At 45.5% G+C, this 15,335-nt stretch overlaps 1 protein-coding gene across 1 annotated transcript; it reads left to right on the forward strand.

Annotated features, from left to right (window-relative positions):
• The first annotated feature begins 599 nt into the window (after window positions 1–599).
• On the forward strand, window positions 600–14,835 carry LOC311592608 (uncharacterized protein). Its single transcript, XM_084773230.1, has 5 exons — window positions 600–771; window positions 3,227–3,440; window positions 5,876–6,002; window positions 6,267–6,368; window positions 11,702–14,835. The coding sequence occupies exons 2-5, from the start codon at window positions 3,381–3,383 to the stop codon at window positions 14,062–14,064; spliced, it is 2,652 nt and encodes an 883-aa protein (XP_084629356.1). The 5' UTR covers window positions 600–771; window positions 3,227–3,380; the 3' UTR covers window positions 14,065–14,835.
• The last annotated feature ends 500 nt before the right edge of the window (window positions 14,836–15,335 follow it).

Genomic DNA, 15,335 nt, shown 5'->3' on the forward strand with positions numbered 1-15,335 from the left:
CTACATATGCAAAGCACAATAAATAAATAATAGACAATTAAAAACACTTATAATTTACAACTGATTCCCCCACCTCTGATGACCATTAAATGCTCAGTACCCTCACGTTTAAAGATTTCATATAGTTTCAATTCTCATTTCCCAACAAACCTGCCTAGTTTTCTTTCTTTTTTCGTGTGAGTGTGTGCGTGCATGTGTGTGTTTTAGTTTTTGTTTAGAGAAAAAAATCTTTTAAGTCCTTTGGAAAATAGAAATAAATGGTATTTTTAATAATATGCAGTATCACAATCTCTTAGAAATAGATGATTTACGCATGCAGGTGGGAAATAAATCCTCTGACAATGTGAGACAGCCTCGGCCTTTCACTCTATCACGTTCCACAAGCTTTGCCTGGCTGTGTAGAATTAACACACTATGATGGTAGTCTAGGTACCACTGTATTGTGGGAGTGTGGCGACAGCTAAGGGAACAGAGCCTACAAGACAATCCAAGGGAGTACTGGCAAGCGGTACCTTCGCAAGTGGTAGCGCGCATGCGCTTCGCCATCCTCCTCGGGGCGGGGGGTGGAGGGGTGGGGGAGGGAATCTAAAAATCTTGATTCACAGTAAACGGAAGTGATCTACAGCGGTCATTTCCGCTTAAATCTCCGCGCAGATCGGTTGTGTTATTGTTGCCCAGACAGCACCGAGTTTCTAACACGGAGCGTCCATGGACGGAAGTCGCCAGGTCCGGGAGTGCTGTGTGCGGAGCTCCCCGCCGGTGCAGTGCGAGGTGAGGGGCGGGGAGGACCGGGAGGACGCTGCGCTGCTGAGCGCTGTTTTGTGCTGCGTGACAGCTGACGCGGCTGCTGGGGGATGCCCTGGTTGAGCTGGGTGGTAGTCTTGTGGGATTTGAGAGTTCAGAGTTGCTGACGGTGGCGATGGAGCCGGCTACCAAAAGCCTGGGGCTGGCGTCTTGTGTGGACGATCCTGCTGCTTTCTGACCCAGGAACGAGAAGAGAAATAGTAGATGAAAAACGGAAAATGAGATTATTCATGTTTAGGCTCAATTTGAGAATATGCCAAACAAACGTTTAAACGGCAAATCCTAATCCCTGGGTCCACTTTACATGAGGGATAAAGTGCACTGCCGATGAGGCGGGTCAATGCTGCCTCTGCGCAGGACCATATGGATGGTCACAGAGTCAGTGATTGGCACTTGAACACAATGATGCTGTGCCCTTACTGGGGAATGTTCTTTGGGCCTCACTGTTATTGAAGGTTCTCTGGAAAGCTGTAAACTGACATTTCTAGTGAACATTTCTTGGCTGTCAAAGTAGTAATGTTTTGTGGAACTAGGCGTGTCCGTGTTAACTCTGTGGTTAAGTTAGTCCTATTGGGTGGAGAAATGGCTCCGAAGTTAAGAGTACTATCTGCTCTTTCAAAGGTCCTGAGTTCAATTCCTAGCAACCATGGGGGGGGGGGGGCTCATAACCATCCATAATGAGATCTGGTGCCCTCTTCTGGCGGGCAGGCACACATGCAGACAGAACATTGTATACGTAGTAAATAAATAACTCTTTTTAAAAAATTAATCCTGTTGTCTCCTCACTGTAGGTGACTGAAAGTCCAGGGCATCAGTGAGTGTGTCCTATTTACCGTGACTAGGTAGACATTGTGGACAGGGGGGAAACGCCTTGTGTGTGGAGCCGTGCAGGGTTTCCAAGTCAGGGAAGGGTCTAGACCACTGAATTTAAGGGAAGAGAACAGGACGTCTGCGCCTGAATAGGTGAATGTGAAAACGTCTAGAAATGCAGAAAGAGCCAGGAGTGGCCTGAATCACCATACCACACTGCAGGACATCTCTGCTCTCAGAAGGCAGGAAGAACCCAACAGGTTTCTGGGTGCTGAGCACATGGGGAGCCGCATAAGAAAATGGGACTGTGTGTGCTTTAGAGTAGGGAAGAGATGCACTGGGCCCTGCTCTTCCCCTTGGTGTGCATTCTGGAATGGCACGTAGCCATATTTGTCATGTCTGAAGAAGAAATGGCTATACTAATTCTTACGACATGGTTAAAAGGGTTCTGTACACCACGGTTAAAAGAGAGCTGGCCACAATGGCTCACACCTGTAATCCTAGCACCCAGGAAGCAGAGGCAGGTGGAACTCTGTGAGTTTGAGGCCAGCCTGGTCTTCATAGAAAGCTCCAGGCCAGACTAGAGCAACACAGAGAGACCATGTCTCAAAAGGTTGGGGGTTGGGGTGGCCTGCGTGTGAAAGGTTCAACAACACTCAGAAAGGGCTGGAGAGATGGCTCAGAGGTTAAGAGCACTGCCTGCTCGTCCAAAGGTGTAGAGTTCAATTCCTAGAAACTACATGGTAGCTCACAACCATCTGTAATGAGATCTAGTGCCCTCTTCCGGTGTACATGCAAGCAGAACTCTGTATACATAATAAATAAATTAATTTCTAAAAAAAAAAAAATGCCCAGAAAAAGGAGCAGCCTGGGAGAGCTTGCTCATGCTTATGTGTGTTTGTATGCAGGCTCTGAGGGCAAGCTGAGCTGCATATCACTTCAAATCCTCAACGCCCATGGTACACACCTGCACACCCCCCCCCCACTTGCAAACAACTAGGTCAGTACCTCCTCATCTCAGTTCAAAAGTACAGGAGCTGCAGTGAATCCTTCCTTAAATTTAGTCCCAACTATGGTGTTTGGTGTTTACTTCAAGAAGGGGAGTTGTTTGGGTTTTGGTGTGTGTGTTACATGTAGTACGTGCCTGTGGGTGTGGCTGTAGGTGCACATGCACTGAGGCCAGAGTTAGCCAGTGAGTGTCCTGCCCCATCACTCCCAGCCTTATCCCCTTGAGCTTGGCTCTGTCACTGAACCTGGAGCTAGGCTGATAGCCAATGTGCCCAGAGCTCCTCCTCTCTTTGTCCCGCACAGTGCTGGATTAACAGGCATTAGTGGCCAAGTCTGCCTTTTTTTTTTTTAAGGTTGCTGGAGATTTGATCTCAGGCCCTCATGCTGGTGCAGCAAGCATTCTTACCCACTGCACTCTCTTCCCAAGCTCCAGACTGTGGTTTTGGGTTTTCATTTTCATCACCCTGGCCAACACCAGGGAAGGACATGGTTTGTTCTACCATGTCTATGCTGTGACTGTCTTGGGCCCTCAGAAACCCATGGGCAAATGTTGGCTGAGAACACAAGGTCATTCCCTCTCTGGGGCTTTCTGTTGTCTCTCTAGGCCTAAGTCAGGCCACATCATCCAGGCTGTGGGATTTTCTGCCTCTCTGCTCAGCTGCTCTCCTGGGAACCTCTGGACACTCACTCAGCTTCCAGTTTCTGAGAAAACTGCATCTGCCAGCGAAGAGGTCAAGAGAGGAAACATACCTGCTGACATGAATTTGTCCCAGAAGCCCCAGAGACTGGACCCACAGGAACAGGATGGGTCAAGCGAGGTAAGCGAGGTAGAAGCCCGCTGTCTGGTTCTCTAAAACTGGAGGACACACATGGGAAATGGCAGAACTTAGGCTCTCCAATCCAGAGGCAGCCAGCTCCTCCAGCTGAGAGCCGAGCACAGGGGCCAGTGCTCCTGCATCACCTGCTTCCTGGTGCTTAGATTTAGATGTAGCCCTCAAGCCTGTGTCCCAGCCCCAGAGTCCTCAGTCCCAATATCCTCTAGTCCCATCTCACAGCCACGGTCGTTTTGTGAGCATCTTGAACCTTTGATGTGGATGCCTGGTAGGTAAGTGTTAGAGACCATGAGTGTCTGATGATGTCTTATCAAAAATTAACATAGAGTTTACTGCTCTAGAGGCAGTGGGGCCTGGGAGAATGGATCCAATAAATGAGGTAGATTAAGGTCTCATGCAATAGCCAATTTTATTCCAAGCATCAGATAATTTATACAGTGAGGATAAAAGGGATCTCGTGAGTAAAGGGTCTGATCACAAGGGCGAGCCTTATGTGGCAGGCAAGCCACACTCAGCAAAAACATGCTTTTCCATAGAGACATATAGACAAATAACAATACCCAGTTATGAATAATCAGAAATAGACTCACTCCCATACATTATCCCTGGGAGGAGCATGAAAACATATCTCAAGAGCAATTCCATGTTTTTTGAAGAAACTTGGGTCACATGATCTTCTATTATTGGACCATGTTCTGACAATATACCATTTATTACTTGCATATGAAATAATTTGTCAGCATATGTGCACATGTTTTACAGATGCCTTAGCGGCATTATCTCTGACTAGATTCAGGTTCTAGGTTGGGAATCAGTCCCTTAATTCTTCCTGAAGTCTCCTGTACGTTGCACACATTCAAAGCTTATTTTCTGTTCACCCGCTTTTCTGAAATCCAATCAGTCAAATGTGATTTTCTACTATATTTAAGTTTTTATTTTCATTTTCATTTCTTTTAGATTTTGTTTTTGTTTTGGGGGGGTTATATACATACCCAGGCACGGTGTCAGGAAGTCAGGGGACTACTTGCTGGAGGCTGTCTCTCCTTGCACCATTTGTTTTTTTTTTAATATTTTATTTAATTTTAATTTATGTGCATGTGTTGGTGTAGGGGTGTCAGGTCTTGGAGTTACAGACAGTTGTGAGCTGCCATGTGGGTACTGGGAATTGAACCAGGGTCCTTTGGAAGAGCAGGCAGTGCTCTTAACCACTGAGCCATCTCTCCAGCCCTCCTTGCACCATTTGTATCTTGGGAACTGAAGTCAGCATCAGGCAAGGCAGCAAGCATTTTTACCTGCTGAGCCACCTCCTCCACCCTGAGTCTCTATTTTTAAAGTTTTTGGATTTTTTTTTTTCTGACAGGATATCTGTTTTACTTTCTGACCTGTCTAGTAGCTGTTATTGTTTTATTTGTTTGCTTGCTTGAGACAGGCTCTCAGCATGTAGCCTCTCTGGCTAGAACTCACTATGTAGACCAGACTAGCCTTAAACTTGTAGAGATCCACCTGCCTCTGTCTTCCGAGTACTGGGATTAAAGGCATACACCACACCTAGCTGCTCTTGTTGTTTTAAAAGGGAATTTCAAGCCTTTTTCTTTTAATTGCAATATGCCTGTCAGTGAGTTGTCTTCTGGTTTATGGATGGACTAATTATGTCTAAGAATACTGTCGATATTTTGACATGTGAGTTACTGAATTGATGAAAATGAAAATTAATTCCTCAAGCTAAAATGAAACAACCCAGTTGATTTTGCGCAAAGTCTTCAGTCTCCTCCTTAGTGTGGTTCTCAACCTGTCATGATAAGTCTCAACTCCATTGAGCTGCCTTCCCCGAAGCCTTGAAGAATGTTGGCTCTAAGTGTCAGGCAGCTGATTCCTTTTTGAAATGTTAGTGACACCCCTGGTCTGGCTGCTTTGGGAAAGAAAAATCTGAGTGTACAAGAGATGGAAAGGTATTTTTTATAAACTTTCTTAACTTCTGAAATATTTATACTATATATCATATGATAAATATTTATGTAATGTTCTTCATATAGTATGAAATAGAAAATTATGGAAAGCCTAATGATATGTCACACTAAAGAATCACATTGCTAGCCGGGCGTGGTGGTGCACGCCTATAATCCCAGCACTCGGGAGGCAGAGGCAGGTGGATCTATGTGAGTTCGAGGCCAGCCTGGTCTACAAAGCGGGTCCAGGACAGCCAAGGCTACACAGAGGAAAAAAAAAAAAAGAATCACATTGCTGTGTCATGTCCTACTCCTCAGGGATGAGCAACTCAGAATGGACTGTGTGTGTTACAGAGTCGCACTTCGTGTTACACTGTTGCGCTTTCATGTTACAGTGCTGTGCTTTGTGTCACACTGTTGCACTTTGTCTTGCTTGTTGCACTTTGTGTTACAGTGTTGCACTTTGTGTTCCAGAGATTGGTGTCCCTTGAGGACGTGACTGTGAACTTCAGCCATGAAGAGTGGCGGCGCCTGGACCCCACCCAGAGACACCTGTACCAGGAGGTGATGCTGGAGATCTATAGCCACCTGTTGGCAGTGGGTGAGCACAGCTGGCCTGGGGATCCAGGATGAGCTTCATTAAAAATAGTTCCTCCTTCTTGTAGAGTCTGATGGGATATCAAAAGTGTGTCATAGTTTCCCCCCATGGTTTGTCCTGATAAATCATTACTTTTGATAATCCAAGTTAATTACTCTGTGCCCAGTTCAAAATATTGATTTTTTTTTTTCAGTGAGCCAGTGCAAAGCTCATTGGATGACCTCTAAAGCTACATATGCAATGAGCAAATATTCTTCCAATTTCCAGGGTACTCCATTCCTAGCCCAGGGGCCTTCTTCAGGATAAAGAAAGGAAAGGAGGCACAGAAAGGAGAGGCTAAGTCCTCACATCTGCAGTGTTGGTGTCAAGGTGAGTGGATGTGACCCAATTGGAGGTAAATGTCCCTAGAGAGCCATTATCAGTCCTTCCCACTCATCCGTTCCGTAGTGGTAGGCACCAGGGTAGCTCCAGCCCCATTCTCAACAGCTACAGTGTTGCGCTCTGTACTCTAATGCTATAGTGCTTCCTAAATAAGGACTAAGAGTGAGGATACGCCTCTCAGAGGTGAATAGTGGGCAGTGGGCTGCCTCATCCTGGAGATGGCAACACTAACTAACTCAACCATATTCTCCTGAAGGTCTACATATAGATTTGTATTTGCACACCTTGTGTGTCCACACTGGGGACTGCCAAACTGGCATCAAGGAGCAGATGAAGGAAATTTAGTGATGGTTGATGATATAGATAAATGTGTTATTAAGGAGGAAATTGGTCTTTTTTTTTTAATGTTAACCGTGATTGGGGGTGCAGGTGATGTCTATATCAGTGGTAGAGTGCCAGCCTGGCATGTACAGAGCCTTGAGTGCAATTCTCAGTATGGTGGAAGTATAGGCAGACATTCCTCTCCTGGTCCTCTCCCCAGTGACATCCTCCAGCCCCTTCCTGCTCATCCCTTTCCTATGCCACAAACTGTCTCCTTCCTGCCCGTATGTCACACATGTTCCGCCTGTATGTCACATGTGTTCCGCCCGTATGTCACATGTGTTCCGCTGCTCTTTCTTTCCTTCTTCCCTTAAGTTCCCTTCTCCTTTCACAGTCCCTTTTCTACTTTCACTATTTATGCACAACATATGTGCACGCACACACACACACACACATACACAGAGGAGGGGGGGGAGAGAAATTAAAATGTGGAGTCTACATATAAGGAAAAAATATGGTAATTTGTCTTTGAGTCTCACTTAATTCACCTAACATAATGATCTCCAGCTCCACCCATTTTGCTAGAGTTGTCATGATTTCATTTTTCTTTATGGTTAACTAAAATGCCATTCAGGGTGTGTCCTACATATTTTTAATGCATTCATCTGTTGAGAGACATCTGGTTCCATATCTTAGTGCCGCAGTAAATCTGGCTGTGCGAGTATGTCTGCTTATGTTCCTATAGAGTCCTTCAGGCATAGGCAGGGACGGTCGGGCTGGGTCATATGGTAGTTCTGTTTTTAGTTCTTTGAGGACTCTCCACCCTGGCTAGCCTAGTTTACATGCCCTGTAGCAGTGGGCAGGGGTGCATCTTCCCTTGTTGGCATTTGTTGTTTGTTTCTTTTAATAGCCATTCTGACTGGGGTGAGCTAGAATATGAAGGAAGTTTTAAATTGTATTTCCCTGACAACTAAAACTATCTACATATTTTCAAATACTTATTGGCCATTTGTATACCATTAAATATAGTAGCTATTTCTTGATTAGAGAAATAGCTTGATTCTTTTGTAGTTCTACATATAGACAGACTATAAATTAATCTATACTGAGAAAGATCTTTCTGTCTCTCAAGCGATGAATGCATTAGGAAAATGTAGAACATATATCTAATGGGATTTTAGTTAGCCATAGAAAAACTGACGCGGATCCAGTTTCATTTTTTTACAGGTTGTCTCTGCACAGTTTGTTAAAGATGCTTCTTAATACGTTCTTGAATATGTTTTGAAATTTTTTTCTTAAGATATTTTGTGTCCATTTTTATCAAGGAAATTATGTAGTTTCCGTTGTTGTTGTTGTGAGTCTTTCCTTATCCAGTTGTGGTATTATATACCAATACTGGCTCCACACAATGTGTCTTTTAGTGTTTGTCCCCTTTCTATTTTATGGAAGTTTAAAGAGTACTGGTGTTACCTGTTGTTTAAAGATTTGGAGAGATTCCCCAGTGAATCTGGTCATCGGCTTTTCTTTGTATGGAGATGCTTTATTTCTGCTTGTTATGAATCTATTTTGTTTATATCTTCTCTATTTAATTTACTTGGGTTGGTTTCTTTTGTTGTTTTATTTTTGTTTTCAAGGCATGGTTTCACCATTTTTTTATTTTTTTATTTTTTATTTTTTTTTGGTTTTTTGGTTTTTTGAGACAGGGTTTCCCTGTGTAGCCTTGGCTGTCCTGGACTCACTTTGTAGTCCAGGCTGGCCTCGAACTCACAGCGATCCGCCTGCCTCTACCTCCCGAGTGCTGGGATTAAAGGTGTGCGCCACCACGCCCGGCATGGTTTCACCATACAGCTCTAGCTGTCCTGGAACTCTAGACAAGGCTGGCCTTTAACTCAGAGATCCGCCTGCCTCTACCTCTCAAGTGCTGGGATTAAAGACATGCGCCACTACACCCAGCATGATTTTTAATTTTCATAGGTCACACATGACTAAAATTTTAACCATTTATTCTAAAATTTCCATTTTTAATGTATAATGTCCAATTATTCACTCCCCAGTGAACTGCTGTGTTTCTTTGCAATCAGTTGTAACATCCTCTTGTTTGTTTCTAATTTTATTAATTTGGGTCTTCTTTCTCTGTCAGTTTGGCTGGGAGGTTTTTTATCTTTTTTTTTTTTTAATGTATATGAGTGGTTTTCCTGCCATAAATATGTGCACCATGTGTGTGCAATGCCCACAGATGCCAGAAGAGGGCATCTGATCCCCCAGGAGTAGTGATACAGACAGTGGTGAGCTACCATGTGGGAACTGAATGTGGATTCCCTGGAAGAGCAGTCAGTGCTTTTAACAGCTGAGCCATCTTTTGAGCCCCAATCTCATTTGTCAATTTGTTTCCTTCTGTATAGTGTTCTGTTGGTTCTCATTTCATTAATCGCTGCCTTTTTTTTTTTCTTTCCACCTACTACTTTGGATTTTGGTTTGTTTTTTGGTTTTTTGTTTGTTTGTTTGTTTGTTTGTTTGTTTTTTTCTTCATTTTCTAAGGCCTTTAGTTGCACTCTCTGATTTCTTTAATGTAAATCTGTCAGATATCAGTTTTCTCTTAGAGCTGTCTTAGCTGTATCCAAAACTAACGGTCAGCTGGCATCCATCTTCACTTTATTCCAGAAGTGTTTTAATTTCCTCCCTGATTTCTTTATGACTCAATGTTAATTCAAAATGCACTGTTCTGGGTCCCTGTATCTGTGCAGATTCTGTGGTTTCTGGTCCGTGTATCTGTGCAGATTCTGTGGTTATTCTTAATGTTGGTTTTTAGTTTTAAGACACAAAATTGTTTCAGCTTCTTTTTTCTTTTTTCTTTTTTTTTTTTTTCCGAGACAGGGTTTCTTGTGTAGCCTTGGCTGTCCTAGACTCGCTTTGTAGACCAGGCCGGCCACAGCAATCCACCTGCCTCCCGAGTGCTGGGATTAAAGGCAGCACATGGTCTTCTTTCTGAGAAACTTCCATTTCTGTTGGAGGGAATATTCTGTAGGTATCCCTTAGATGTATTTGATCAGTGTTTAGATTTTTCTTTATGTGTATCTGTATAAATATATGCCACATGTGTGTGGCGCAGGGGGGTCCACAAAACCCAGAAGAGTATATTGGATCCTCTGGAGCCGGAGTTAACAGGTGCCTGATGTGGGTGCTGGGAACTGAACTCCCGTCCTCTGTAAAAGCAGCAAATGCTTTTAACTGCTCAGATATAGTATGAGAGCAGAAAGGTAAAGAAAGCCCACTGTATGTGTAAATTGATGTTAAAAAGAAAAGAAAAGAAATATTTTCTGGTCTTAAGTTGTGGTTCAAGGACAGAATGCTTTCCTAGACTGAGTAAACTTCTGTCTCTCACATCATATAACCATGTGAATGGCATGAATGTGTGAGGACTTAGCTAGACCAGAAAAATGGGCAAAAGGCATGAGTTTGCTGTTCTCTGGAAATGATGACGTCCTCTGCTCCGGCGTTCTCTTTTCTCTTTCAACACTTGGCTGCCCACTGAGGCTACCTTTGAACAGCCTTGTCAGTGTCTTCCCCTACGTCTTCCCCTACTAGGTCTCCTACGTAAATAAAAACCGTTGCCTTTGTCCAAACAATCTTCCCCGCGGTGAACTGAAGCTGCTTTATCACTGGCTGTCATTCAGTGTCCGATGTGATGGCCTGGGTTCCGTGTCCATCAGGCTGGTCCAGGTGCTACTTGCTTCAGGACAAGAATGGAGAGACCTGGAAGTCAAAGGTTCCAAAATCCTGATTCTTGTTCAGGGGCAGATTAGAGTGCTCAGGCTCCCTGGAGGATGTGGAGAATGAGTTTTCCACTGAATGTTACAGTTTAGCTCTTTCAGAATGAGATGGTTGGTATCAGACCACAGTGGACACTCGGGAGCCCCACAAGCCCGTGATGATAGCAAAGTGTCACAGCTCCTTGTTTGAGCTGCTGTGCTAAGCACAGCAGAGGAAGCAGGCGGATGTTTAAAAACCCATGGCAGGCAAAGCCTGTGAGACGCAGGCCTGGCAGTGCCTCACTGGCCCTCAGCAGTGAGCTATCCGCAGAGGTGGAGCAGGCCCCAGCAGCTTCAAAGGCAGTTCCGCCATTGCTGCCTGACCACTGGGCATCCACCCACCACCCCCAGGAATATATGGAGTCTCAGACAATTATGGTGAAGGAATGGCAAGCCCCTCCCCACCCCTCTCCACCCCCCACCTCCGCCCCCCACTCTCCCTTCCTCCCCTCCCAGCACACCAGCCAGCCTTTGTTTATAAACCTTGGGCAGTGGGGATGGGTTTTGAGAATTAGTGTGTCGGATTTGCTAGGACTAAGGGTGTCAGGATTCAGTACCTGATTTACATGCAGTAATACAAGGTCCTATCACAAGAAGGAGAAAACATTACTTAATTATCCTATGTGTGAGGAGGTAGCTTCTAGGTCTGATTAAAGGTCATTTGCTGGAGGCGAGGATCTGTTCAGCAGAGGGTGGGTACTTCCAGGAATTCTCTGTGTGTGAACAAGTTACTTATCAGGAAAGGGTCAGCACTGTAATTTTCCTTGAGGCCTATGTGACACTCTTTACAAGATCAGGGATTACCAGATCAGGGGGAGTGAGAACCCCGCTGAGAAAGGGGAGTCCACCAACTTAGACCAAGCACAAATGGCTATCTGGAAAAGACTTCAACCTTATGCAGCAGAGTTCCACAACTGACCTAAATATCCTTCTGTAAAACAGGGAGAGTAGCTATAATTGTTTTATGAGATGGTCTGGGGGATAGAAATGAGTTAGTTTTTAATCATAAGGAAAGTTGCCTGGCAGGAAGTGCTCTATTGCTAATGTCTGGCATATCATAAGGGGTGTAGGAATGTTCTACTCGTGGTTATAAGTACCTCATAGATGTTTTTGTGCTGTTTGTTAACTCTGTGTGATCCCTCACCCATCTGGTTCATTATGTATATTCTTTCATCTCTTTTCTTCTCCCAGAAGCGGAATCAAAATTTTATACCCCTCAGCAGAAAGCTACTGAGAATGCAGCATTTCAAACTAGTAAGACAAGTGCAATCACAAGACATGGTTTGTGGTGCTCTATTTTAGAACTGTGGCAAGTTCCTGACCCTACAAAAAGAGGTCAGCAAAACCAGATCCCACCCCGGAGTCCTGGTGCTTTCCTCAACAAGAAAACACAGAGCCCAGACAGAGACCGTGTGTCTAAAGAGCCTGGGAGAAACACTGCTTGGGTGCCCAAGCTTCCTTCTGCACAAAAGGCAGCCCCAAAGACACCTGCGAAATGTTCGAAGCATCCCCTTGAAGCAGATGATGAGGAAGATCAAAGCTGTGTCACAAGACGGCTTAAGGACTTTGCTGCTCAGCTCTTCACGCAAGACTCTTCTAGTGCCAGCTGTGCAGTTCCCCGTGAAGGACAGCATTCCTGCAAAGGTAACCGCTGCAGAAAAGTCCCCAACCATAAACAACCTCTCACACAGCAAGAAGAGGGAGCAGATAGATGCCCTGGTTCTGGAAAGGTCTCCTGTGACCTGCCTGCTTCCTGTAAACATCAGGCAGGCCGCGCTGGAGAAAGACCGTTTGTCTGTCACAAGTGTGGGAAGGCCTTCCTCCGGAAGTCGGAGTTGACCTCCCACCAAGAGACTCACACGGAGAAATCTTATGAGTGTCCTGACTGTGGGAAATCCTTCAGCCGCACATCCAACCTGCAGGTCCATCATCGGATTCACACTGGAGAGAAGCCCTATGAATGTCGTGACTGTGGAAAATCGTTCAATAACACCTCCCAACTGAAGGTGCATTATCGAATACATACAGGGGAGAGGCCGTACGTGTGTCCTGTGTGTGGGAAAGCCTTCAAGCAGAAGTCGATCCTTAGCACGCACGAGACGATTCACACTGGGGAGAAGCCTTACCAGTGTACTGTTTGTGGGAAATTATTTAGCTGCACATCCCGACTGAAAGTGCATTATCAGATCCACATGAAGGAGAAACCTTATGAATGTGGAGACTGTGGGAAAGCCTTCAAGCGAAAGTCAAGCCTCACCGTTCACCAGAAAATCCACATTAGACAAATACACCACGTGTGCAGTGAGTGTGGGAGAGCTTTCAGCCAGAAGTCCGAACTCAGCATGCACCAGAGACTTCACCTGGGGAAGAATTCTCATAAATGCCATCACTGTGGGAAGTCATTTGCTTATGCATCCCAACTGAAGATGCATCATCGCGTCCACACAGGGGAGAAACCTTACAAGTGCCGGGACTGTGGCAAATGTTTTACCTACTCGTTCACACTGAATGTGCACCGGCGGACTCACAAGGTGGAGAAGCCTCACAAATGCAGCGTCTGTGGAAAAGCCTTGGCTTCTAAGTACCAGCTTGAAGAGCATGAGCGAATCCACACGGGAGAGAAACCATACGTGTGCACTGAATGTGGCAAAGGTTTCCATGGTAGGTCAGGTTTCCTGAGACATCAGATAACTCACACTAAAGAGAAACCTTTTGTCTGTCAGAAATGTGGCAAGGCCTTCTTTCAGAGGTCACAGCTGACGTCTCATCAGCAGACTCACACAGGAGAGAAGCCCTATAAATGCCGTTACTGTGGGAAAGCGTTCAGTCACACATCCCAGCTGACGGTCCATCATCGAATTCACACGGGGGAGAGACCTTACAAGTGCAACCACTGTGGGAAGTCCTTCAGTAACTCCTCCCAGCTCAAAGAGCATCTCCGAATCCACACTGGGGAGACACCTTACGCATGCGCTGAGTGTGGGAAGGCCTTTAGCCGGAGATCATCCCTCAATCTGCACACCAAAATTCACACTGGAGAAAAACACCATGTATGTAGCGAGTGTGGGAAAGCCTTCAGTCAGAAGTCAGTACTTCAGACACATCAGAGGATCCACACTGGGGAAAAGCCTTACAAATGCAGCGAGTGTGGGAAAGCCTTGGCTTCAAAGGGCCAACTCCGAGATCATCAGCGAATTCACACGGGTGAGAAACCCTACGTGTGCACTGAGTGTGGCAAGGGCTTCTTCGGTAGGTCATCTTTGCATCGACATCAGGTAACTCACACTAAGGAGAGACCTTTTGTCTGTCAGAAATGTGGGAAGACCTTCATCCAGAAGTCAGCCCTGACGTCCCATCAGCAAATTCACACGGGCGAGAAGCCCTACGTGTGCCCTGAGTGTGGAAAGGGCTTCTACAATAAGTCATCTTTGCCGAGACATCAGATCACTCACACTAGGGGGAGATCTTTTGTCTGTCAAAAATGTGGGAAGGCATTTCTCCAGAAGTCTGTGTTGAAATGCCATCAGCGAACTCACACTTGCAAGAAGCTGTAGGGATGCTGTAGGAAGCGGCTCCATAATCCATCCCACTGATTAAGGCCCCTCGGCATATCCACATGGAAATGCAGACAGGATGGGAAGTCGTCCATCCAGCCATGCGTCCTAGCTGGATGTGCAGCACTGGCTTCATACTGGGCAGAGACCCTCTTGTGTTCTGAATGTTGAAAGGCCTAACAACAGCATGGCAGATGAAAATAAACGCCAAGCACTAATAGAACAGACGCACTTCTCTTAGGCTCAGTTTTTGTGTGAAACACATTTCCAAGAAATCATTTCATAGTCTGTAAGCATATTCCTAACTGAAGTTTAATCCTTAAATTACTTGAAGAGAACTTGCGGCTTCTGTACTTTAAAAGATCTAGATATACAATGCTTGTTTGTAGGCACATCATCTGTGAGAGACATTTGTAGTGTGATTATGGATTTCATCCTAGGAAGAAACCGTAAAGCAACGGGCTGAGAAAAGTTTCTCTATAGAAAATGGCAGGCTGGGTGTAGTGGCGCACACCTTTTTTCCTTTCTTTTTTTTTTTTTTGTTTGTTTGTTTGTTTTTTGTTTTCTGGTTTTCAAGACAGGGTTTCTCTGTGTATCCTTGGCTGACCTAGACTCACTTTGTAGACCAGGCTGGCCTCGAACTCACAGAGATTACCTGCCTCTGCCTCCTGAGTGCTGGGATTAAAGGCGTGCGCCACCACCACCCAGCTCAGGTGCACACCTTTAATCCCAGCACTTGGGAGATGTGTGTGTGTGTGTGTGTGTGTGTGTGTGTGTGTGTGTGTGTGTGTGTCTGTGTGTGTCCCTGTGTAGTCCTGGTTGGCCTCCAACTCACAGAGATCCATCTGCCTCTGCCTCCCCAGTGTGGGATTACAGGCATGTGCCACCACACTCAGAGCTAACTGTCTCCTGCTCCCTGAACTTCCCAACTTTGGGCAGAGGGTACTCTTTAGCTCTGTGGTCCTGTCCTCATGGAAGTGGGGTCCTGTTTCCCTAATTAAGATGGGGCTAAAGGGCAGAGATGGATGTCCTGCCTGCATCAGGTTCTCCTGGGCTTTAAAAGCACCAGGACAGTTATTCATTTGGCAAATATTGAACATGGTTTTGTGTGGTCCTCCAGTGGGTGCGAGGAAGCTTCAGTGAGCAGAGCCAGCGGACCCTCCTTCCAGGCTTTTCCAGCCTGGGGGGCGGGGAAGGGGTAGGACAATGTGACCATAAATAAGACGTCAAGCGGTTTTGACTGCCACTTTTTGTTCTTTTTCAATGCTGGA

Source organism: Acomys minous (genome assembly GCF_964271855.1).
Source record: "Acomys minous genome assembly, chromosome: 2".
NCBI classification, from domain to species: Eukaryota; Metazoa; Chordata; class Mammalia; order Rodentia; family Muridae; genus Acomys; species Acomys minous.

Excerpts from the sequence above, each read along its gene's own strand:
- LOC311592608 (XM_084773230.1), top strand. The coding sequence starts at position 3,381 with ATGAATTTGTCCCAGAAGCCCCAGAGACTGGACCCACAGGAACAGGAT. Across the intron at positions 6,003-6,266 it reads TAGCCACCTGTTGGCAGTGG|GGTACTCCATTCCTAGCCCA; the intron begins GTGAGCACAGCT and ends TCCAATTTCCAG. Across the intron at positions 6,369-11,701 it reads TCTGCAGTGTTGGTGTCAAG|AAGCGGAATCAAAATTTTAT; the intron begins GTGAGTGGATGT and ends TTCTTCTCCCAG.